At 43.4% G+C, this 26,355-nt stretch overlaps 1 protein-coding gene and 1 long non-coding RNA gene across 3 annotated transcripts in view; both read left to right on the top strand.

The window, feature by feature from the left end:
- Window positions 1-26,355, top strand: part of MAP9 (microtubule associated protein 9) — a 207,139-nt gene that overhangs the window by 70,912 nt on the left and 109,872 nt on the right. For both annotated transcript variants that reach the window (XM_073576427.1, XM_073576428.1), the window contains exons 7-8: window positions 3,443-3,639; window positions 6,450-6,508. In XM_073576427.1, the coding sequence (XP_073432528.1) occupies window positions 3,443-3,639; window positions 6,450-6,508 (256 nt within the window). The remainder of the gene's footprint in view (window positions 1-3,442; window positions 3,640-6,449; window positions 6,509-26,355) is intronic.
- Window positions 7,961-9,419, top strand: LOC141089459 (uncharacterized). Its single transcript, XR_012232297.1, has 2 exons — window positions 7,961-8,334; window positions 8,426-9,419. It is a non-coding gene; the product is annotated as an uncharacterized lncRNA (long non-coding RNA).

Raw genomic sequence — 26,355 nt, 5'->3', positions numbered from 1 at the left:
CGTACACCTCGTACACGCGCGGCTTCGCACCGTACACACGCGCGGCTCCGCTCCGTACACCTCGCACACGTGCGGCTCTGCTCCATACACACACGGCTCCGCTCCGTACACCTCACACACACACACGGCTCCGCTCTGTACACCTCGTACACACACACGGCTCCGTACACCTGACACACACACACTTGTCCGAATCCGTACACCTTGCACACACACGGCTACGCTCCATACACCTCGTACACACGGCTCCGATCCGTACACCTTGTACACACAGCTCCACTCCGTATGCCTCGTACACACACACAGCTCTGCTACATCCGCCCTGTAAACTCCCCTGACCCCACACATAAACTTACTTCACCTCATCCAGCACGATGACAACCAGCACAGCAGAGTCCTGCATAAAACAAGGGCTAGGGCTGTGCACAGGACCTGTGATGAGGTCACAGGAGGGGAGGAGTCAGGGGTCACATGATCAGGAGGCCCTGACTCCTTCCTTCCCTCCTGTGACTTCATCAATTACAACAAGCCTCTTGCACGACTGCAGCACCAGCGTGCAGAGGCTAAATTGTAGGTGCTGCGGGTAGAGGAGCGCATAATGCCGCCTGAGCAGCTGGCTCAACTTCAATCATTATAGCTGCGCCCCTCTGCATGCGGTACTGGAGGGGCCCCCTCTCTCCCGGGGTCCCCGCTTCCTCCTGCAGCGCTGCTCTCCTCTCCTCTGCTCTCCTCCGTGCAGCGCTCTACATGGCTAATTTGAATTGAATAATTAGCCATGTGCGGTGCATCAGGGTGGAGGGGCCCCCTTTCCCCTGGGGCCCCGTTCAATGCACAGGCGGTAGGTCCGCCCCTGATTTCTGGTCCTCACAAAATCTCCTTGTGTGCCCTCCTTCTGTCTCCCCCTCACACAATTGCCTGCAAGATCTCTTTAGTACCGCTCATACACTGGAACTTATAACTCTCCCTCTGTGGAACCTTCAAAGCCCATAAGATAATCCACCTCTTCAGGAAAGCCTACACCCTATAACCTCGGTGCCCCCAACATGTCGTAGGAGCTGCTTCTACCCCACGTCCAGCCTTGTTGCTCTTTGTTTCTAGGTTGTAAACCTTCATAGCCATGACACGCTCTCCCTCTATAACATTTTGATCACTCATTCAGTCACGTTTAGTATTCTGTATCTGTGTATGGTTAGGCTCTGTTCACATGTCTGTGTTGGGGTTTCCGTATGTCTGTTCCATGTTATAAACAGACAAGTGAAATTTATTCCCAATTTGATAGGGTCTGTCTGGTTTCCATTTGATTTCAGTTTTAGAACTGAAGAAACAGTGCAGCCGGCAGAAATTTTTCTTCCAATGATTGTTACCATGATCCCACTGCTTCCGGTTGCTTCAGTTACCAAATGGATAAATTTTGAGCATCTGAAAAGATCCTAAGATGTATTTTATGTACTGTAAACCCTGCTTGCACTTATTTTTACACATGCTGAACCCTGGAATTATGGCAGCCTAAACATGGATAACATTAACAATCATTATATATCTACTGATTCGCAAGACTGGTACATTGGCCACAACAGTATTTCATGGCTACCAGATGAGAAGCGCCTCCTTCCTGCTGGCATCTCTTCTCATTTGAAGGCCTAATGTGACGTTGTTGTGATGACATTCTGGACACATGACAACGTGCTGCTTCTACAATCAGATGAGGAACCAGAGATGCCCCTGTAGGAGACGTTGCGCAGGGTTGTCATCCGGTGGCCACCGACTACTAATGTGGTCGTTAGATCACGGTACAGCCAATCCGTTCGCTCATCTGTAATATTTTCTTTTGAATTGTAATCTATTTCCTGGAGCCTGAGGGAAATGTCCTGAGTATTAGCGACAATTGAAGATCCCATTCATCACATTACAAATGTTCCATCACATCTTTGATCTTTGACACCATTTTTCAGCATATTACTGAGAACCGTGTAAGTTTGGCTCAGCAACCATTAGTTTATGCGTCAGCAACAGAAAAATAAGATAGCAATCTGCCTGATCTCCTTCTCATTAGATAAGAATGTGCAGATGAGCCTCATAACTAGAAGGGGACGTGCAGGAAACATCCAGGTCTATTTGATTTCATTAATCATGCTGTGCCTGGTAGATGATATTATGACAGAACAATGCCGGTGTGTGACAGGTTCTTTCTGGATGATATTGTGCTCTGATTATACATGGTGTCGGAATATATTTACCTCTGTGCATGGAATGGCTTGATTACTTTGGGTGAGGACGAGTTACACTTCACTGTTACAGAATTACCATCGTGGGACCTCTTCACAGAGACTTACTGAAGTAAAAATTTAATTCTTCATTTTCTGACATTTTCCACTATAAAGTGTATTAACCCCTTTCTGCCATCAGACGTACTGTTCCATCCATGTGCCCTGATTCTCACAGCTGACACCCGACACTAAGTGCCAGGAGCACTCCCGGCACTTTAACCCCGGAACACTGCGATTAAACAAGATTGCAGCGTTTCGGGAGCAGGCAGATGACTGGTAACCCGATTGTGTTACCAGAGCTGAGAAACTTCCTGTCGTGCACAGTGCATGATCAGGAAGTCTGTGTCAGTGTGCAGGGATTGCAGCGCTGACTGCTTCTGTAGCAGGCAGATACTGCTTCATCTGCATGCTATTCAAGCGATCAGCCTGCAAAAAATGAGAATCCCATAGTGGGACAAAGTTTAAAAATTAGAATGAAGTAAAAAAAATTTTTTTTAATAATTGTAAAAATATAAAAAAAAAAATAAAAAAACAATATTTATTCTATCACTAAATAAATATTTGAATAAAGAAAATCTAAACAATAAATGTACATATATGTGGTATCGCCGCGTCTGTAACGACGCGTCCTATAAAACTGTCCCGCAAGTTAACCATTTTAGTGAGCACCATAGAAAAAAAGGCAAAAAGCAAAGCTTTATCATCATACCACCAAACAAAAAGTGAAATAACATGCAGTCAAAAAGACAAATATAAATAAACATGGAACTGCTGAAAACGTCATCTTGAACGGCAAAAAACGGGCCACAATACAGCGACATCAGCGAAAAAATAAAAAAGTTATAGCTGTCAGAATAAAGTGATGCAAAAACAATTATTTTTCCTATAAAATAGTTTTTATTATATAAAAGTGCCAAAACATAAAAAAGATACTCTGTTTGAAACTACCCTCACTGAAAATTATCAGAGCCAGAAGAGCTTTGCTGGCTCCCCATTTCAGGATAGGTTATCTCTGCCCATCTTAATCTATATTGTGCATATAACAAGTCATGTAGTAAAAATCCAAAAACAAGTCAATACAAATGGAAATGATGTAATTTCTACAATCAGTAACTGTAAATTTATTGTAACCAAAACTAAAGGCATCATGTACATAATATATTGTATCACTCTAGATCTGCAGGTCAGAGAAGAAGATTTTAGTGAAAACAAAGAGTCAAGTGGAAATGGAAGGAAATCTCCCTCAGTTTTTGACATGATGATCTCAGATGTAAAAGAAAAGTCTCTGCAGCAAGACACCAAAGATGATTCCATAGTGAAGAGTCATGAAATAAGGGACGACCATGGGAAGATCAAACAGACGTATAAACAGGTAAGGCTGTTAACAATTTATTCTTCTTTATCTTTCTACTTTGCTCAACATCGGTGCCAGCCTTAGACCGGGGTCACACTTGCGAGTGTGATGCGAGAAACTCGTGCATGTCTCTCAAGATTCTCTTGCGTCAATACCTGTTGTGGGCACTCGGGACCGGAGTGTGCGGCTGCATAGAACTACATGCACTCGCATACTCCAGTTCCGAGTGCCGGCGGCAGTGCCGGGTACTGATGCGAGAGACTCACATGAGTTTCTCGCATCACACTCGCAAGTATAACCCTGGCCTTAGGCTGAATGGTATCCAGTAAAAAATTGCCTGTTGGTGCTCCCACCTGTTAACTATTTAACTCATTTTTCTTAGACACATGATTGGGCTGGATGCTTTCTTGTATAATCTATGAAACTTGATTTAGACTGCATTACTTTTTTAGTGAAAAACACACACAGAGTAGGCTGCAATTTAAAAACAAAAAAACAGCAACAAAAACCTTAAAAACAGTGCAAAAATGTCTATTTTCCATGTATTGCCTGCATAGGTGCCACTTCCTATTTAAAGATTTAGTAAGTTTGCCCTAAATATTTGTATTTGTTATAAAACACGTTCACTTTTACTGACAAACTGTGATGTACACACACAGCACAGAGGCATGATGCTACACATACATATACACACATATAAGCACAATGACGTCTTCTATTAAGGCTGGTTTCACACTTCCTGATATCAGTGTACGTGTGTGTAATACTTCCGCACATGTGTGGCAACCATGTGCCGCATCAGTACCACACACACTGGTGCCTCAGCAGCAACGGTACTCTTAGTGCTGTTCCTTGGCGCCTGGTGCTGAAGAGGGCTCTCCTCATTCTCCCCTGCTCTGCCAGCGATCAGCACAAGCAGAAGAGAATGATGAGAGTTATATTCATGTGATAACAGCAGCAGCAGTCGGCGGCTGATGGTAGTATTCATCAATCGCCGCCTGCGCTATAAATAAATAAAACGGCATGGGTCTCCCTGTATTTTTGGTAACAAGCCATGCAAAACTCACAGCTGGGGGCTCAAATCCTCAACTGTCAGCATTAGCAAGGCTGGTTATCAAGGTTAGAGGAATCCCCACAATGTTTTTTAAAATTACTTAAATAAATAATAAAAAAAAGGCATGGGGTCTCCCCCATTTTTGACAACCAGCCTCGCTAAAGTAGACAGCTGGGGGCTGGTATCCTCAGACTGGTAAGGGGCCATGGATATTGGCCTCCCCAGACTAAAAATAGCTGCCTGCAGCGGACCAGAAAAGGCACATCTATTAGATGTGCCAATTATGGCACTTTGTGCGGCTCTTCCCACTTGCCCCGTAGCGGTAGCAAAGTGGGGTTCATATTTGTGGGGTTGACGTCGCCTTTGTATTGTCTGGTTACATCAAACCCATGACTTAGTAATGGAGAGGCATCTATAAGACACCTATCTATTACTAATCCTATCGTAATATGGTAAATAAACACACAGCAAGCTTAAAGTCTTATTTGAAATGAAAAAAAGCACACTTTTCCATTTTTATTTAAAAATAACCAACGCAGTTATACTCACCTTGCACCCATTCCACAGAATCCCTTATCTCCTTTAATAAAAAAAATTAAAAAAAGCTACAGTATCCCTCACCTCTCCGTTGTTCTGTCCCATGCCGTAATGAATGGGGATTAATAGTTTTCAACCTGGTCGGTGCCAAGATGCGACCATACAGGCTGAGATCCACTGGTGAATGAGCTGCTGAGAGCTTAGTATCACTGAGCAGCAGTGACCTCATCGAGCCATGTTCCCAGGACTGGCTCAACTGCAATGACCTCATCACCATGAGAAAATGTCACTGAGTTCACCGCAGTTCAGCTCAGTGAGTTCACCACAGATCTTTGATCTTTTAGGTGTACTGTGGCTGCTATTCCATCTCCAAACATTCCAGCGCTGTGGCTATATCGTAACAATATTTCATCCACTATTCACATAACTGCTGCAACCAATCACTGACTTTATACTCTGTGATTGGCTGCACTGGTCAGGTAGCTGATCAGTTCCCCTCGGACGAAATATGAACACTGCAGCCGCTGACTGGTTGGCAATGCTGATGAATTGCCATTGCCAAGTGTTGATCCCAGGACATCAGCGGGAACTAAGATTTGATTTCGGAGTAGCAGCACAGGTCTAGAAGTAGAGTATTAGTTTTTATTCACTACCCTAGAATCATTAATAAGTGGATGTCTAGTAGTAGGCAATGTGTTTAAAGGAAATCTGTCACCAGGTCTTTGCTATCCCATCTGAAAGCAGTAAGATGTAAAGGCAGAGACCCTGATTACAGTAATGTGTCACTTACTAAGCTGAATTCTGTATTTTTTATAAAATTACTGTTTTATCTACTGCAAATCTAACAGTTATCTGAATGCTGAGCTCTATTTAACTCTGCCCCCACCACTGATTGGCAGCTTTATGTGTCTGCCATTCAGTCACTGGAGTGGGGTTATACAGAGCTCATAAATATGGAGGACTACATGGCAGCAGGTTTACTAGTCCTCTAGTGAAAAAACTACAGCAAGCAGCCTAGTAAGTGACGCATCGCTGGAATTAGGGTTTCAATCTCTACATTATTCTGCCCTCAGATTAGGTGGCAAAAACCTGATGACTTTAAAAATTCCTATAAAGTCTCTAAAACACTAAAGTAAGCTGCTTAAATACTGTATTTGTTAATTATTTTAGGTTATTGTTCCTTAGTCCATGTGTTTATCTCGTTCATAATAACTACTAATTTGCTTCTTATTTTCAGCTTGATCATCTAAAGAACTTAAAAGCAACATTGGAACTGGGTAGATCTCAATCAAACAGGTAATTTTCTTAATTACTTACCATTAAAGTTAGAGCTTCAGTGGTTTGGGAACAGCATTTGAAGATAATGTACAGTATTTGCCTTCATCATAATCTATGTAACTTTACTGCAGTCTTAAAGTACGGTATGTGCTCGAGTATAAGCTGACTTGAATATAAGCCGAGGCACCTAATTTGACCACAAAAATCAGGGAAAACGTATTGACTCGTGTATAAGCCTGGTATGCATGGCACCCTCATCCCTATCCTGGTATACATGGCCTCCTCATCCCCATCCTGGTATGCATGGCCCCCCTTCAGAAAAACATTTATCTTCCCTGCGCTCCCTTACAGCGTCCTATTCTGATGCCAGTAACTGATTTATGCTTGTAAGTAGCACATGGCAGTGACGTCATGCACTGCTGACAAGCAATGGACAGCTGCCGGAATACTCACTTCAGAGCCCAGCAGCTGCAGGAAGCCGGCGACTGTGGCTAACAGCTTGTCCACTATTAAAGAGAAATGAATATTCACTGCTCTCCACTCCCATAAAATGTTCATCTTTATATCGAATATCAGGCGATGAAAGTTATATATTGTGGTAGATCAGCTCACTCGGCTGCCCATAGAGATAGACACAGGAATACTATCACTTTAAATTTTCCTCTGATTTATTAAAGGTACTACATAAACCAGTGCAGCGTTAGCAAAACAAACACGGCCTTTCTGGCCTAGCGGGAAAGCAAAAACATAACGTATGGCACAGTCCGTGTTTCTGCAGGAATCCGCTCGCTCAGGAACAAATAACAAAAGTTTTAGCTCACCTTATCATGAAAACACAGTTCTGGAGCTTGCACCTCCAAGCACAACCATCACTGAATGAGCCAGAAGGCTGTGAATCTATCCTCTGGACTCCACCCTAGGGTGGAGATATGGTGAATAACCTCCCACCCACTCTACAGCTGTTCACTCAAGCTAACCCTAAACATGGCCGATCAACCCCTCTCAGTGTGCTGGAGCATTTTCCTAGGTTCATATCACTGAAGCTAACAATCTCAGTGATACATATCTCCCCTCCAGTACTTTGCTGTCACATATCCCCCCTCTGCCCAAAGCCAGGGGTTTTGACACCTTCAGTGTCACCAAACAGGAAAGTCTTGACAGGTCACCACTGTGTTAGGCTGGATTTACATTAGCGTATGTGTGCGCAGCATTTCATCTGCATGCGCAAACGCATACCAAAACACATTTAAACGTATGCTTACGCTGCGTTTTTTTATAAACATCAGCTTGCGCATGACGCCAAAAAAATGCTGCATGTGCATGCATTTGTATTCTTTTTTGTGCATGCATTCAGTATTTGCAGGGGAATTTTGGTATGCGTACAATGCTTTTCCAGTAGAATTTCCTTAACACAAGCCACAAACAATGGGCGTGTCTCATGGTATCTTTATATATAAACCCTGCACAGATGAAATCCTCGTTTTTTGCTGCTGTATACAGCTTAAAGATGGATCTTGGCATGGAGAGCGTCTGTCGTAATCTCGATTTGGCATTGAAATTGGCTCTTGCCTTTGCTGTGGCTTGTGAAGAAGAGAAAGATGGAGAAGACGTCGTCGTCGCTATTGGCAACACCCCATCATTGAAGTCCGTGAGAGACGTGGAGCCTACTATTCGTGAAAACCCGGAGAAGTTCGTGAAAACCCGGAGAAGTTTAACGACTACACAAGGATGTCGGAACAAAGCTTCAATGACTTGCTGCAACGTGTCTGAGGATCTATCACCAGGCAGGACACACAACTACGTCAAGCAATACCTGCTGAGGAACGTTTGTTGGTGACCCTGAGGTACCAAATTTTGGAAAAGAAACACATGTCATTATTATTATTGTTGTTAAAGCCATCTACTTTTTTTTTTTTTCCCATTTTCTGTCCGCAGATTCCTGGCTATCAGAGAGACCTTAAGATCTCTACATTTTCAATTCCGGATTGGAGTGTCCACCCTTTCTGGGATAGTTGCAGACACCGTGCTTTATGTGACTTTCTGCGTGATGAATTCCTCCCCCAACCCACAACTGAACTCTGGCTGGAAAATGCTGCAAAATTCCAGGACATTTGTAATTTTCCAAACTGTTTGGGGGCTGTGAACGACAAACACATTCGGATTCTGAAGGCTGCTGGAAGTGGATCTGAGTATTTCAATTACAAAAAATACTTTTCAATTGTTCTCATGGCGATTGCAGATGCTTACTGTTGATTTGTCGCCGTGAACGTTGGCTCATTTGGATGAGGAAATGGCTCACAGACTGTCAAAGACTCTGACATGGGCCAACGTTTGTATGGGAATAATTTCAATTTTCCAACTCCACAACCTCTTCCGAACACTGAAGGACAGCCAATGCCGTTTGTAGTGGTTGGGGATGAGGCGTTTTAAATGTGTGCCAATCTCATAAAACCATACTTGAGTCGGGACTTGAATCACATAAAAAGTATTTACAACTACTGATTGACAAGGGCACGAATAACTGTGGAGTGTGCCTTTGGATTGCTGGCATCTAAATGGCGCATTTTTGGAACAGCCATCAATCTGAAAACTGAGACAATTGATGAGGTAGTGAAAGCATGTGTTGTTCTACACACTTACATCCTGGTGAAAGAGCGACAACTCTTAGAACTTGAGGAACCAGTACCTAGCACATTGCATGATTACCAAAATTACCCGCTGAGGACTACATTGGAAGTTATCCAAATGAGGAATAACTTTGCTGCTTACTTTGTTTCTGATATTGGACATGTGGCATGGTTTAATCCTCTTGTAAATGTACCTGTATTGTTTGCTGACTTTAATAATAATAACACCTCCACTGTAACACCCATTATACAATACGTGTGTGCGTTTTCAAATAAAGAGATAAACACAGTGATTGTGAAAACACAAGCTTTTTTAATAACAAAAATAAAAACAATTTTTAATTTAACAAACATTAATTTGAAAACAATAAATAAAAATGGGGTTTAGGATCGGGGTCTGTTCGATGGTATGACATTGTGGACCTTGGGGGTGTCGGGCTGGGATGATTGGGTAGGAGTGCGTGAGGAAGTGGTTACAGGGGAAGTAGCAACAAAATGGAGGATTGGGTCATTGAGGGAAGAAGACACATTAGTAGTGGGATACAAATTGGAAGGGATAGACACATTGGAAGGGAGAGACACAAGGGAAGGTGTAGACAGATTGGAAAACAGAGACATATTGAGAGGGTGTTGGTGGAGGGTAATTTTTTTTTTTCGAAAAATTTCCTTTTCCCTGTTTTCCCTGGCTTTTGTCTTGGGTGCTGAGTTGGCCCCCTTTTTTTTTTCCATATTGCCTCGGCGATTTTTGGTTTCCATTTCCAGAGGTGCTGCACTCGGCATTGTGATGGGTGCTGCATGCTTCAGGGGGGCTGCACTCTGCTCCGTGTTGGGTGCTGCATGCTGCAGGAGTGCTGCACTCGGCAGCGTGGTGGGTGCTGCAAGCTGAAGGTGTGTTGCACTCGGCAGCGTGGTGTAGCTGGGAACTGTAGGAACTGCCGTAATGTCCAGCGGTGGTGGCGGAGGATAGTTCACTTGCGCTGTCATCAGTTGCTGGTATACAAGTCTTTGTGGTGCTGGCATCTTCTGCCACTGGTGCTGTGCTGGCCCTTGTTGCCGTGTAGGAAACAAAATGTGTGGCAGCTGGTGATATCTTGACTGCAGTTGGGATTGCTGCATGGCCTCGGTGTAAGCAGCCTGACAGGCCTTCATTCCATACAGCTGGAGGTCAGGCGGCAGGTTTTCCGACACGCCCCGCTCCATTGCGGGAAAATAAATGTCTCACTGGGCTCTGAAGGTCGGCTTCCAGGCGGTCAAGGCATTTGTGGACTTCCTGGAAAAGTGTGTTCACATGAGTGAACCCTCTGTCCAGTCTATCTCCAATCACCTTCTTCCCATCCTGGAAGATCGAGCTTAAGTGAACAAACTCAGGTATGATTGACCTCTCCCAGGCCCTCGGCCACTTGCGAGCTGACCCAACAAAACCAGTGGCAGAGGGCTGGGAGAGGGGAAAACCTGATGGACCGGCTGCCTGATCCCCAGCCTGTGAAGCCTGCCTGGTTTCTCCATCCATGGTGGATAATTGGTACTGTTCGGTGGCTGGTCGATTGGGGACCGCTCCAACTGAGGATGATCCAGGCTGTGTGGTGCTGCTCCTGGTTCTGTGTGGAAAATAAATTACAAACATTACTAAAAATAATAAAATAGCTTAGATAATAGTAACACAACACAAAAGATACTCACGTTTGCTGAGCAACCACAGGCCTCAGAAAAGACAGCATACGTTGGTATTAATATTTTGAGACCTTTGGAGCAGCACCACTTCGAACACTAATCTCCTCTCTGATATCCTTGTTGAAGCAATCCTTCATCGAACGCCAGTGGACTTTTACTCTCTTCACTGTGAATGGGGAATAAAAAAATGTTATAAATAAATTGTAAAAAAAAAGGCACCTACATTTACAGGAAACCAGACGCATCAGACCACATCACAATTCTTTACAAAAATCCTTTTTGTCTTGTGGGGTGGCATGGTCCCAATCATCCAACAGCGATCTGGCCACTTCTTCCCAGAGTCATCGAATCAATCCTGAGTCGGAATGGTAATGATCACAGGTGTCTCACAACGCTACTTGCTCTGACAAAAAAGTAATGAGCTTGTCATTGTCAATCACGGGTTTGCCTTCCTCACGTTGTGGAACCTATAGATAAAAGAAAAAAAATTACAAGTCATATAGTTTTTATGCTACAAAACTGAAACCACATTCATTTACAACTCTGATTATGAAAAGACTACTTACACATCGTCTTTCCTCTGAAACTTGAGCCCGACGACCCTGGGAAGCTTCATTTCCACTTGACTGCTCCTGCTCTTCCCCACTGGAAGGTTCCTGTAAAGAAAATACATGATTTACCACATGTCTATTGTCAGTCAATACATACCAATCAGTATATCAAATGCGATTATGTAATCACTGTCATGTCCACTCTGGGAAGCATTCTGGTCTTCGCTGGAGGACATGTTGGAATAGCAGGCAGCAGTCAAGGGAAACACTAGAAAAGAACAGATAAGAAAAATTTAACTAGACCCAACAACAATGAAGCAAAAAAAAATTAAAAACACAATGGACGCCTACATTACAGGCAGTAGTCCAACAGCACAGTAGCCAGGCAGCATAGATCCGGGAAATTAGGGGGGAGTGGAAAACCACTCAGAAACGACCACAGATCCGATATAAAAATATATAATATATCTTTATTGGGACATACAAACAGATCCTAGACAAACAATGCTAAAGTGCACAGAATTAATCCACGCATCATGGAAAACACAGCAGATCTCCTTAGATCATACAAATGATGTAGTCCAACTAGGACATAACATTCTCCTCACCAAAGTATACCATGGGGACATTATACTCCCTATCACTAGTCCTAATCACATAGTATATACACATATTCATGCGAAGTCAATAACTAGATATAAACAAATATATATGTGCCCATATACATAAACATTGAAATAGGACAACGATATTACATGAACATATTGTCAAACAGGCCACTATAATAACGGCTAAAGGATGTCACTATCAGCATATAACACCAAGTGGTGGTGTGGCATCCTCATAATAACCATTACATATATTATATATTACAGACAGGCCTTATTAGGGAGATAAAGAAATATTTGAGAGAAAAATCTCTCTAGCCCTCATCCTCCATAGCCAGAAGGAGTGACAATTGCTACCATGCTCAGAATGACAGGCAGTAATAAAACCGGTGGTTGTTACCAAAATGAACGGTGGTAGGTGAGGGGTCTCAAGGGAGACCGCACGTGTACCCCGACGCGCGTTTCGGAAGCTCGTCCTTCGTCAGGGGGCGTCACAAACAGCAGAGCCGGAAAGCTAAAAAAGGCCGTGACTGGAAATGAGGAGGTGTCGACCGGAAGTGACGCATCCGCCGTTATGGCAACCAGGGACGCGGAGCGGCGCCGACGTCACCAGCACGCAGCCGGCGTCAGAGACGCCATGGCAACGTACCGGAAGAGACGCCAGAAGCCGCGTCGCGGCCCCGGGCCACAACGCGCATGCGTACAGGTCAACCATCCTCCCCATCTGGCCACACATGGATTCAGTGCAAGTAAAAAGAAATGAAATATTCGCATACCATGGGCACAATTAATAACCTAAAACATGGAGAACATCATTACATGAGATAAAGAGCATATTATCCAATAACATCGTGGAAAATCATAATATATAAATTTGGGCACAGACATCTCACATATTAGACAAGTATAACCTTCCACATTATAAAAGATAGGGTAGAGCCAACAGTCCCACAACCCATACATAAACTACCATGTAATATATATATCTCTCTCGAGACTCATTAATGCATCACACATATAGATGGCACATACAGCAAATTATTCCATGGATTGTAGTGACACACAATAAATAATGCAGGATAAATAGCCGTGTCCCACAGATAAACAGCTTGAAATCCAATTGTTCACCCGATATGGCTCCACGATGTACAGTCCTGATATGAAGGTATGCAGTATCCCATGACTGTATTGGACCAATGCCCCAAGCTTCAAATGCAACTACAGATGTTCTCCAATAATTGACCCAATGCTGTACTAAATACTAAATACGTGGCCTATAATGAAAATGTATGAGAAAAGATAATGAATAAAACATCAATAAAAACAACATAAATCTAAAAACAACCACGTACACATGAAACAATTCAATGCACTTAACAGTACAGACAGGAGGTGATCATAGAAACGATGCAAAATTTAAAGATTCATTAAGCCCATTAGGCTGGACCGTATTCAGGGTCCATATCCATCTAGCCTCAATTTGAGCCAGACGTTGTGATACTCTACCTCCCCTAATACCAGGATCTAATAGGTCAATCCCTCTAACTCTGAGGGTCCTGCCATCACACTGGTGATATAATTTAAAGTGCTTTGGTAAAGTCCTAAGCACTGATATATCATTTTCACTTGCCGCAGCCTGTATACCTAGAACGTGCTCCCTGACCCTAACCTTTAACTGACGTGTAGTCAATCCTACATAGATCAGGGAGCACGGACAGGTGGCATAATATATCACACATTTTGATTGGCAAGTAATCCTCTTTTTAATTTTATACACTTTGGAGCCAGATGAATCCGTGAAGTTCTCACTTCGATCGATGTTAACACAAGCCACACATTGACCGCAAGAGAAGCACCCATTACGTTGGGCACCACCACGTAAAAATGTCAATGGTGGCTTAGTCTCGTAATGACTTTTGATTAAGTGCCCTCGTAAATTCTTTGCCCTTCGGTACGCTATTCTAGGTTTATTTGATAATATCTTGGCTATTATGGGATCGGTTAACAAAATCGGCCATGACTTCTCCAAAATCTTACTTACTCTATCAGACTGAGAATGAAAGGTTGTTACAAATCTTAATTGGTCTGATTTAGATGCGATGTCTTCATTCTTGTACAATAAGGCATTACGCGTACTATGTTATGCACGATTATATGCTTTTTTAATAGATCTATGACTATAACCCCTTTCTCTAAAACGCTGTATTAAATCATCAGCCTGTTGTTCATAGTCAGCATCAGTCGAACAAATACGCCTTAGACGAAGAAATTGTCCTATCGGCACTGCACTAATCATATGATTGGGGTGAGAGGAGGAGGCATGCAACAAAGAGTTCGTAGAAATGGGCTTTCTGAAGATGTTAGTCTGGATCATATCTCTGCCATCCCTCTTCAAAATAACATCCAAAAATTCAATCTTGTTCACATCGTGAACAAAAGTAAACCTAATGTTCAATGTATTGTCATTTAACTGCTGAAAAAAATTCTCCAATAAACATTCAGAACCCTGCCAGATCAAAAACACGTCGTCTATGTACCGCGTCCACAGGAGGACGCGGTCCACAGACGCGTGCAGATCTGACTGGAAGAGGTCCCTTTCCCACAGACCCAGGAACAGATTAGCATAAGAAGGCGCATAGGCCGCTCCCATGGCTGTCCCCTGGGTCTGTAGGAAGAAGGACCCCTTAAACGTAAAAAAATTATGCGTTAATGCAAATTCCAAAATCTCTAAAGTAAACCGTTTAAGACCCATCGGCAAACTGGAAGTACCCAAAAAGAATTCCACTGCTCTCAAACCATCGGCATGCCGAATGCTAGTATACAGTGACTCTATGTCAGCCGTCACTAGTAACGCATCTCTATCAAGAGAGAGCCCATCAACCTTCCTCAATAACTGATTAGTATCTTTAAGAAAAGATGGCAGAACCTCCACTAATGGTTGTAATATTGAGTCAATCCATCGGCCTACATGTTCAAGATAGTTACCCCGACCTGAAACTATCGGCCTTCCTGGTGGACATTTTATATCCTTATGGATTTTGGGGAGCAAATAGAAAGTCGCTACTGTAGGCTCATTCACCACTAGGGCCGATCCCAGCTCTTTCGTGATAATTTCTGCCTCAATAGCTCTAGATATAATCCCTCTGAGTTGGGTATCAAAGGCGGACAAGGGGTTAAACGTAAGTTTTTTGTAACAGGTGTTATTCAGTAACTGGCGAAACGCCTCCTTCTCATACATTGCATTCGGCCATATCACTATATTACCCCCCTTGTCCGCCGATTTGATTACCACATCAGAGAGACCACGTAATTGCTTAAGTCTGACACGCTCTTCTCTATTCAAATTATCATTGCGGATGAATCGTGGCATTGCCGAAAGTTCATTGGATACAACTTTGACAAATAGGTCTATTGGACCGCAATTGGACAGTGGAGGAAACCGTCTAGACCGCGGTCTAATCGAAGGAGGTATCTTACCTCCTTCAATTGTAGTATGCTCTTCAGACAGATCCTCCAAAATTCTTAACGCGGTCTGTTCATCTTCTGTGGGAAAAAGTTTATGTGTATCATTATTAAAGAAAAAACGCTTGAATAACAGGGAACGTGCAAAGACATGTAAATCCTTCACTATCGAAAAAATGTCCGGACCAGAGGATGGAGAGAATGATAAACCCTTATATAATAACGAACAATCAAGATCCGAAAGGATATGTTCGCTTAAATTAATTACCTTATTCGTATCATAATCCTTCTCATGGTATCGAGTCCTGTAACGTTTATAGGGATGATAATCATGGTTCCTAGCCCGTTTATTAATATTTCCTGATCGGGTTGTCATTGAGGAAGCTGATGTATCCGATTGGCTGCTCAATGAAGACACAGATTGATTCGAAACGGCCCGTACAATCTGGCGCCCATTCGTGGGTACTTTTTTCCAATGGTATACACCATTGGACTGATAGTCCTTTGTATCTCGATTGATTTTAGAAGTCTGTGAATCACTAATTTTTTTAACTGCATTATCTATCGTCTTCTCCAATTCATTCTCAAATACCTTGATACGATCTTCTGACCCATTTCCACGTAACTCGGATAAGATGGAATCAATTTTATTGTCCAATTCATTGATCAACTTTGTATTCAGCCCAATTAATAACTGCATCAGACTCCCAGAACAAATGTTACATGCCTCCTCCCACTCATTTATAAAAGACTGATCCTCAACCACAAATGTGGGTGTGACTCTTATCCTCAGGCCTCTAGGAATCATCTTACGTGCAATATATTTCTGTAAAAATGCACGGCTCCACCAGATCCTGGTACGTCGCAACAGTAGAGTCTGTACTGAATCACAGAGACTTTCGAATCCAAGATCACCAACCGGCTGACTGCAAGCACCATTACTGCCAAAGACCTGGTCTACCTGTCCCAGCCAGGTTATTTCTCTGGCCTTGTAGTCCATCTTTATATGAGTTACACCTGTGCAAAACACAGAAAAATATACATAAAAAGAAATACTCATAAACACACTCAGACAGGAGGACATATTCCTGGCATAATAAATTATACCTAGATGCCTCCACTGAAATGTTGGACCTAAATATAGATCAGTCGCTAACAGCAACTATGAAATTAGGGGGGAGTGGAAAACCACTCAGAAACGACCACAGATCCGATATAAAAATATATAATATATCTTTATTGGGACATACAAACAGATCCTAGACAAACAATGCTAAAGTGCACAGAATTAATCCACGCATCATGGAAAACACAGCAGATCTCCTTAGATCATACAAATGATGTAGTCCAACTAGGACATAACATTCTCCTCACCAAAGTATACCATGGGGACATTATACTCCCTATCACTAGTCCTAATCACATAGTATATACACATATTCATGCGAAGTCAATAACTAGATATAAACAAATATATATGTGCCCAAATACATAAACATTGAAATAGGACAACGATATTACATGAACATATTGTCAAACAGGCCACTATAATAACGGCTAAAGGATGTCACTATCAGCATATAACACCAAGTGGTGGTGTGGCATCCTCATAATAACCATTACATATATTATATATTACAGACAGGCCTTATTAGGGAGATAAAGAAATATTTGAGAGAAAAATCTCTCTAGCCCTCATCCTCCATAGCCAGAAGGAGTGACAATTGCTACCATGCTCAGAATGACAGGCAGTAATAAAACCGGTGGTTGTTACCAAAATGAACGGTGGTAGGTGAGGGGTCTCAAGGGAGACCGCACGTGTACCCCGACGCGCGTTTCGGAAGCTCGTCCTTCGTCAGGGGGCGTCACAAACAGCAGAGCCGGAAAGCTAAAAAAGGCCGTGACCGGAAATGAGGAGGTGTCGACCGGAAGTGACGCATCCGCCGTTATGGCAACCAGGGACGCGGAGCGGCGCCGACGTCACCAGCACGCAGCCGGCGTCAGAGACGCCATGGCAACGTACCGGAAGAGACGCCAGAAGCCGCGTCGCGGCCCCGGGCCACAACGTGCATGCGTACAGGTCAACCATCCTCCCCATCTGGCCACACATGGATTCAGTGCAAGTAAAAAGAAATGAAATATTCGCATACCATGGGCACAATTAATAACCTAAAACATGGAGAACATCATTACATGAGATAAAGAGCATATTATCCAATAACATCGTGGAAAATCATAATATATAAATTTGGGCACAGACATCTCACATATTAGACAAGTATAACCTTCCACATTATAAAAGATAGGGTAGAGCCAACAGTCCCACAACCCATACATAAACTACCATGTAATATATATATCTCTCGAGACTCATTAATGCATCACACATATAGATGGCACATACAGCAAATTATTCCATGGATTGTAGTGACACACAATAAATAATGCAGGATAAATAGCCGTGTCCCACAGATAAACAGCTTGAAATCCAATTGTACATCGTGGAGCCATATCGGGTGAACAATTGGATTTCAAGCTGTTTATCTGTGGGACACGGCTATTTATCCTGCATTATTTATTGTGTGTCACTACAATCCATGGAATAATTTGCTGTATGTGCCATCTATATGTGTGATGCATTAATGAGTCTCGAGAGATATATATATTACATGGTAGTTTATGTATGGGTTGTGGGACTGTTGGCTCTACCCTATCTTTTATAATGTGGAAGGTTATACTTGTCTAATATGTGAGATGTCTGTGCCCAAATTTATATATTATGATTTTCCACGATGTTATTGGATAATATGCTCTTTATCTCATGTAATGATGTTCTCCATGTTTTAGGTTATTAATTGTGCCCATGGTATGCGAATATTTCATTTCTTTTTACTTGCACTGAATCCATGTGTGGCCAGATGGGGAGGATGGTTGACCTGTACGCATGCGCGTTGTGGCCCGGGGCCGCGACGCGGCTTCTGGCGTCTCTTCCGGTACGTTGCCATGGCGTCTCTGACGCCGGCTGCGTGCTGGTGACGTCGGCGCCGCTCAGCGTCCCTGGTTGCCATAACGGCGGATGCGTCACTTCCGGTCGACACCTCCTCATTTCCGGTCACGGCCTTTTTTAGCTTTCCGGCTCTGCTGTTTGTGACGCCCCCTGACGAAGGACGAGCTTCCGAAACGCGCGTCGGGGTACACGTGCGGTCTCCCTTGAGACCCCTCACCTACCACCGTTCATTTTGGTAACAACCACCGGTTTTATTACTGCCTGTCATTCTGAGCATGGTAGCAATTGTCACTCCTTCTGGCTATGGAGGATGAGGGCTAGAGAGATTTTTCTCTCAAATATTTCTTTATCTCCCTAATAAGGCCTGTCTGTAATATATAATATATGTAATGGTTATTATGAGGATGCCACACCACCACTTGGTGTTATATGCTGATAGTGACATCCTTTAGCCGTTATTATAGTGGCCTGTTTGACAATATGTTCATGTAATATCGTTGTCCTATTTCAATGTTTATGTATATGGGCACATATATATTTGTTTATATCTAGTTATTGACTTCGCATGAATATGTGTATATACTATGTGATTAGGACTAGTGATAGGGAGTATAATGTCCCCATGGTATACTTTGGTGAGGAGAATGTTATGTCCTAGTTGGACTACATCATTTGTATGATCTAAGGAGATCTGCTGTGTTTTCCATGATGCGTGGATTAATTCTGTGCACTTTAGCATTGTTTGTCTAGGATCTGTTTGTATGTCCCAATAAAGATATATTATATATTTTTATATCGGATCTGTGGTCGTTTCTGAGTGGTTTTCCACTCCCCCCTAATTTCATAGTTGCTGTTAGCGACTGATCTATATTTAGGTCCAACATTTCAGTGGAGGCATCTAGGTATAATTTATTATGCCAGGAATATGTCCTCCTGTCTGAGTGTGTTTATGAGTATTTCTTTTTATAGATCCGGGGCAGCAGCACAACATCGGGACGACAGCACAACCCTGAGACGGCAGCACAACACCGGGACAGCAGAACAGGGGAAATCCGGAACAGGAGAAATACGGGACTGGAGAAATCTGGAACAGGCCTCAATCCAGGACACCAACATGGCACAGTCTACAAGGAACAGAAAGAAAAACATAAGTGACGAAGACTGTGAGACTGGGCAGAGCAACATAGTAATTGAAAAGTACAGACACTCATACTTACATTAAGCAGCTGAGAGGGCCAGAACCACACCACCGGACTGGAGAAAACCAGGACTGGAGAAATCCGGGACTGGAGAAATCCAAGACAGGAGAAATCCGGAACAGGGATCCAGAACACCAGCATGGCAATGTCTACAAGGAACAGAAAGCAAAACATAAGTACAGACTGCAGTGAGAGACAGACATTTTCAAAGCTTCTATACCTACAGTACATACAGAGTCTTGATATCCCATCCACAGTCTTGAGAGTTCTGGACTTCCTGTGTCCACACCCCCTTTTATACACCTGGGATTTGGGAGGTGATGAATCATCAGTGCCTGGACATGCTCAGTCTGAAGTACGCATGCGTATCGAACGCATTCATGCGTACCAATGCGTTCCGTTCCCATAGACAGTAATGCGTTGTTTTGACGCACTTATCCGCATGCGCATGCCTGCTCATATTTGATGGATCAAAAAATGCAACATGTTGCGTTCGGCGTGCGTGGCGAAATGACACATGCGGACACATCCGCACCCAAACTGATGCAAATGCACGTCCCTGTGTACACAATGTGAATCTGTACGCAGGCATACGCTGCACACAGATACACTAATGTGATACCATGAAGGTTCCCAGTTCTGTGCTCCACATGAAAGCTGAAGTCCTGTAGCCCTAGAAACCATCTAGTCAACCGGGCATTCTTCTCCTTCCTTTTCCTTTGTCAATCTGAGGGGCGGATGATCTGACACTAGCGTGAACTTCCATCCTAAAAGGTATTACCTCAGAGTCAATTGCCCATTTGATTGCCATGCATTCTTTTTCTGTAATGGCATAGATTTTCTCAAAGAAGGAAAGTTTCCTACTTAAATACAGGGACTGGATGTTCCTCCCCATTTACTTCTTGGGATGACACAGCTCCCAACCCGACCTCTGAGGTGTCTCTCTGGACCATGAATTCCCTACTGAAGTCAGGTGCGATCAACACTGGCTGCGTACATAGGGCGAGCTTCAACTCTTGGAACACCATCTCTGCTTCAGGAAACCATTTTGCCATCGGTGTATTTGTCCCCTTAAGAAGGTCGGTCAGGGATGCGGCCATCATAGGGAAATTCGGGATAGTATCCCACCACTCCCAGAAATGCCCAAACCTGTTTCTTAGAGACCAGTTGCAGCCAGTTTTGAATTGCCTTCACCTTATTCACTTGCGGTTTTATTTTGCCTTTTCTGGCATAGCCCAAGTATTTTGCCTCCTCTTTCCCCATGGCACACTTCTTTGGGTTTGTGATAAACCCCGCCTTCCTCAGCAATTCCAGCATGGCTTTAATCTGCTGCAGATGACTTCTCCAATCCGAGCTGAATATCACAATATCGTCGAGATAAACTGCAGCGTTTTTTTTGTAAGGGGCTAGGATTTGGTCCGTGGTTCTCTGAAAGGTAGCTGGGGCTCCTTGCTGTCTGAACAGCATTCTCGTATACTGGAAACAACCATCAAGTGTAGAAAACGCCATCTTTTCCTTGGCATTTTGAGAGGAGGATTTGCCAGTAACCTTTTGTTAGGTTCAGGGTGGTGATGTATCTGACTGACCCTAGCCTATGAGTTCCTCGTCACGGGGCATCGTAAATGCGTCTAATTTAGATACCTCATTTTATTTCCTGTAGTCATTGCAGAAACGTCACTCTCCATCAGGCTTTGGCGCGAGGAAAGTGTTGCTGGACGAGCTGCTCTTTGACTCCTCTACTGTATGATGCCCAGGTTTAACATTTTTCTCATCTCCTTCTAAATCACCTCATGGCGGGCTTCGGGGATTCTATGCGGATTTTGGTTCACCCGCACATGAGGTTCTGTATGGATTTCATGTTCGTACGTCCTGACAACTCCGAAAACAGGTCTTGGTTGCATTGAAGCCGTTCTCAGCACTATTGTTTCTGGGTCGGTGACAGTGTCTCTGGGACTGTGACATCCTCAACCTTGGCCTCAGGATTGGCCCCTAGGTATGTAGCTTCCACTGGTTCACTGTCTCGCCACGGTTTACGCAGGTTGATGTGGTTCACTTGGTACAGCTTTCCTCTCCCTGGCTTTTGTACCTTGTAGTTGACGTCACTCAGTTTTTTTGACCACCTCGTATGGCCTCTGCCACTTGGCCAGAAATTTACTTTCAACTGTGGGGATCAACACCAACAATCGGTCTCCAGGACTAAACTGTCTCAGCCTTGCCGACCGATTGTAGACCCTAGCCTGGGCCTCTTGTGCATGATCCTCTCCTGCATCTGTGCCACATGCTCGGTAGGGTGTAGCCTCTGCTTCCTAGGTCTCCTTTGCAATACCCAAAAGTCCCCAAGGGTGCTGTCCATGTAACAACTCGAACGGCGAGAACCCTGTAGAGGTCTGTGGAACTTCCCTAATAGAGAACAGCAGGTACGGGAGTAGGCAATCCCAGTCTCGACCATCCTTTTCCACAACCTTCTTAAGCATGGACTTCAAGGTCTTATCAACTTCTCCAAAAGACTGTTCATCTATGGATGGTACACCAACTTCCTGAATTGTGTAATCTGGAGAGCCTTACAGAACTCTCTCATTACCTTGGTCCATCAGAATCTCCTTTGGCAGGCCCGTCCAGGAGAAAATATAAACTAGCTCTAGGGGTATGCTTCTGGCGGAGAAGTTTCTTAGTGGTACCTTCTCCGGGTATCGTGTTTCATAGTCCATAAACACTAGGATATATTGGTGCCCTCTGGAGGACTTAACTAGGGGCCCGACAAGGTCCATGGCAATCCGGTCAAATTGAACCGCTATAATGGGTAACGACACTAGGGGACTGTGGAAGTGGGATACGGGAGCAGTTATCTGACAATTAGGACAGGACCAGCAATAATTAGCAATATCTTTGTGACACACGGGACAGTAGAACATCTGAAATACATGCACCTGGGTTTTGTCTACACCCAGATGCCCACCCAAGACATGAGAATGGGCCAGATCTAATACCCTACAGCTGCTCTAATACATTCCCTCTCAGTTTAGTGACCCCATTTAGCAGTTCCTCATTTACTGTAAAATATAGACAACTTGTGTCGGCCCCTAGCTCTTGGGCAACCCCATTGATCACAGTTCCCATGCCCCTTTTAAAGTAAGGTCCTCCATTTAAGCAGTCCCAAAAATCCCCTCAGAGTCACCCAACTCAGAAATCTCGGCCTCATGGGTTACTGTCTTGTCCTCATCACTGGCAAAGACACACAAAGGGAACTTTGGAGGATTCTTCATGGTTAAACCGACTCCTGTCTGAGTAACTTGGCGCCCCTGCCTTTTCTCCATAAGTCCCAGAACAAGCTAAAGTCCCTCCCTAGTATTATTGGGTGTAGCAGGTCTTTAACCACTCTGACCTCATGGGAAGATGGCCGCCGGGCCACAGGCGGCACATGCTCAGATTCAGATCTCATCCCGAAATCTCGGGAGACGAGATCTCGGGATGAGATCTCGTTGCCTAGATTTGAATCTGAGCATGCTCCGCCCCCGGCCCGGTGGCCATCTTCCCGGTAGCCATGTTCCCAGAGGCCACCGCAACATGGCAGTAACTGATGTGCAGGGGACTCCAGGCTTTGATGAAATGCCAGTGGAGCCCCCCATGGAGCACAGAGAGCCGATGCCACTGCACCGGAGTACAGCCCCTGCACCGGAGCACAGTCCCCCTGCCACAGCACAGGCCCCCTGCCCGAGCACAGAGCCACCACCATCTCACCAGCTTGGGATGGGATTTCTCATAGGCCACCGCACCAGCCTGGACTACCGAACGACCCCTGTGACCACTCCTCCACCTGTGCCGAATCCCTTCCTTGGTAAGCTGAATTTGGACTGTAAGATGGACCCCTATTTGAAACATTATTTTTTTCCCTATATTCCACCTGAAAATTTGGGGTGCGTCTTATGGGCCGGTGCGCCTTATAGTCTGAAAAATACGGTAACAATTTAAAGGGGTTGTCCAGGATTTCAAATAATTTAAAACTAATTTATCAGTAGCTATGTAAAAAATTTTCTAGACTTGTCTTTGAAAATGCTAAATGGACATTAATAGTTTGGGGTGTGAAATTTTATGACAAATTCCCTTCAAAGGGAATCTGTCAGCATGATCCCCCTCCTAAGCATGTATATGGTCAGGTAGGTATTAGGAACCTTAGTAAAATGATATCTTGACATCTTTGATCTGATGACTTATTCCAGAGTAATTTGTAATCCAGAGTTTCCTTAATATGTAAATGAACTGTTAAGACCTATGGGCTGGACACAGATCTCCCTGAGAATCTGCCTCCAGATCTTGTTTTAAATGAAAAGGGGAGTTACCAGTGTGAGACATGTAATGACTGACATTCTGCTCTCCTGATCTACACATCTCACACTGGTAACGCCTGCTTTCACTTAAAAAGGTTAAAGGAGGTAAATGGCTAAGCTCAGAGGTTTCTCTGATCCCAGATGCTAGAACAGGAGTTCAGCTGTCATAACACAACAGATCCTTCAGTCCATCGAACACGGGGCTCCCATTCAGGTTTATTCCATAGCAGCGTAAAACCAGTGTTTAGACATCAGTCTCCTAAATGACCGTCATAAAAAGATGTATTTGTGGTCTTTAGAGTAGTAAATCTATTACTGTACAGCTCAATATTTATTAGAATTCTTTGCAATAAATTCTTGGAAAATATATGCAATGCTCTTATGTTTCCCTAATACCATATAAGATACTACTTTCCATTTTAGAGAATGAAACCCTTTTTACATAACGATATTCCTGGTTTTATCTAATTACATTCTGCTTAACAAGTTCACCTTGGCCTACACTACAGAGCCATAGTATGCTTGTAGTTTTGATGGATCCTTGATAGAAGCTTCTTTTTTTTCCTTTCATCTTTTACTTCCATTCTATACACGTCTCCAATAGGAGAGCTGTGATTAATATTTCATTTCGGAAATATGTGGCCGATGTGTCAATATTGCTCCATAGACCTTTACCTTAGAGTTGTGTTAGGGCTAAAAGAAATAACTGAAGACTACCCAAATGGCAGGGCTATCCTGGTAATATGAGATTCAGAAGTCTTGAATCTTGAGATCAGGGTATGCTTCCATTACGCTTTAATTTGACTTATGGTAGTTAATTAGCATTATAGCAAAGTCACAGTATATACAGTCATACCAGCAGAAGTAGTTGCTTTCTTTCTAAAAATGCAACAAATTTATCTATATACATGTAAGAATTAAAAAGTGAATTAAAAAAGTGGCTCTAAAAGTGAACCTGGAAATTATAGGCCAGTAAGTCTAACCTCTATTGTTGGGAAAATATTTGAAGGGTTTCTGAGGGAAGTTATTCTGGATTATCTCAATGAGAATAACTGACTCCATATCAGCATGGGTGTATGAGGAATTGCTCCTGTCAAACCAATCTAATCAGTTTTTATGAAGACGTAAGCTATAGACTGGACCAAGGTGAGTCATTGGATGTGGTATATTTTGATTTTCCCAAAGTGTTTGATACCGTGCCACACAAGAGGTTGGTACACAAAATGAGAATGCTTGGTCTGGGGGAAAATGTGTGTAAATGGGTAAGTAACTGGCTTAGTAATTGAAAGCAGAGGGTGGTTATAAATGGTATATTCTCTAACTGGGTCGCTGTGACCAGTGGGGTACCGCAGGGGTCGGTATTGGGAACTATTCTCTTCAACATATTTATTAACGATCTGGTAGAAGGTTTACACAGTAAAATATCGATATTTGCAGATGATACAAAACTATGTAAAACAGTCAATACAAGAGAAGATAGTATTCTGCTACAGATGGATCTGGATAAGTTGGGAACTTGGGCCAAAAGGTGGCAGATGCAGTTTAACAATGATAAATGTAAGGTTATACACATGGGAAGAAGGAATCAATATCACCGTTACACACTGTAAAGGAAACCACTGGGTAAATCTTACATGGAGAACGACGTGGGGATCCTAGTCAATGATAAACTTACCTGGAGCAGCCAGTGCCAGGCAGCGGCTGCCAAGGCAAACAGGATCATGGGGTGCATTAAAAGAGGTCTGGATACACATAATGAGAGCATTATACTACCTCTGTACAAATCTCTGGTTAGACCGCACATGGAGTACTGTGTCCAGTTGGTTTTCGGTATGCACCTGTACTGACTAGTTCTTAATATGCCGGTCAGTTTTCTGTTATTTGTATGCTAGCTTTCTCTGAGTACTCCGCTCTTTACCATGCAGAGATTTTAATTACATCTAATCACATCAGGTTCCGACCAACCCATAAATGTAGGCTTTACCAAGAGATTAGCCATAGGTAAGTGTTCACACTGGGCAGTTAGGTCAGGGACCCATCCGATTCATGAGATTACCTTGACGATGGTGGATGGGCTCACATTATTTGGACAAATTTTTTGCTAAGCGTTTTATGTGTATTTTTCCTAGACTTCAAAAGCCATTTTGCTATTCACACTTCATGTATTTCATGTTGACATGCTTTAACAAGATTGAGTGCAACCATTTTCGTATTTTGATATATAAGTTGGTTTTTGGTATGCACCTGTTCAGACCAGTTCTTGATGTGCCGGTCAGTTTTCTGTCATATATCTAGGATATCTCATCACTTCATGATAAATTGGGGGCTGCAAAAATCTTAATATCGAAGGTCTTCAGCACTGATTTAGCTTTGCAGCCCCTTCAGTCACAGTGAGTGGCCGGATACACTTGTGCA

Source organism: Dendrobates tinctorius, unplaced genomic scaffold, assembly GCF_039654945.1.
Source record: "Dendrobates tinctorius isolate UK_male_01 unplaced genomic scaffold, ASM3965494v1 ptg000008l, whole genome shotgun sequence".
Lineage (NCBI taxonomy): Eukaryota > Metazoa > Chordata > Amphibia > Anura > Dendrobatidae > Dendrobates > Dendrobates tinctorius.
This window is presented reverse-complemented; position numbering and strand designations above follow the sequence as displayed.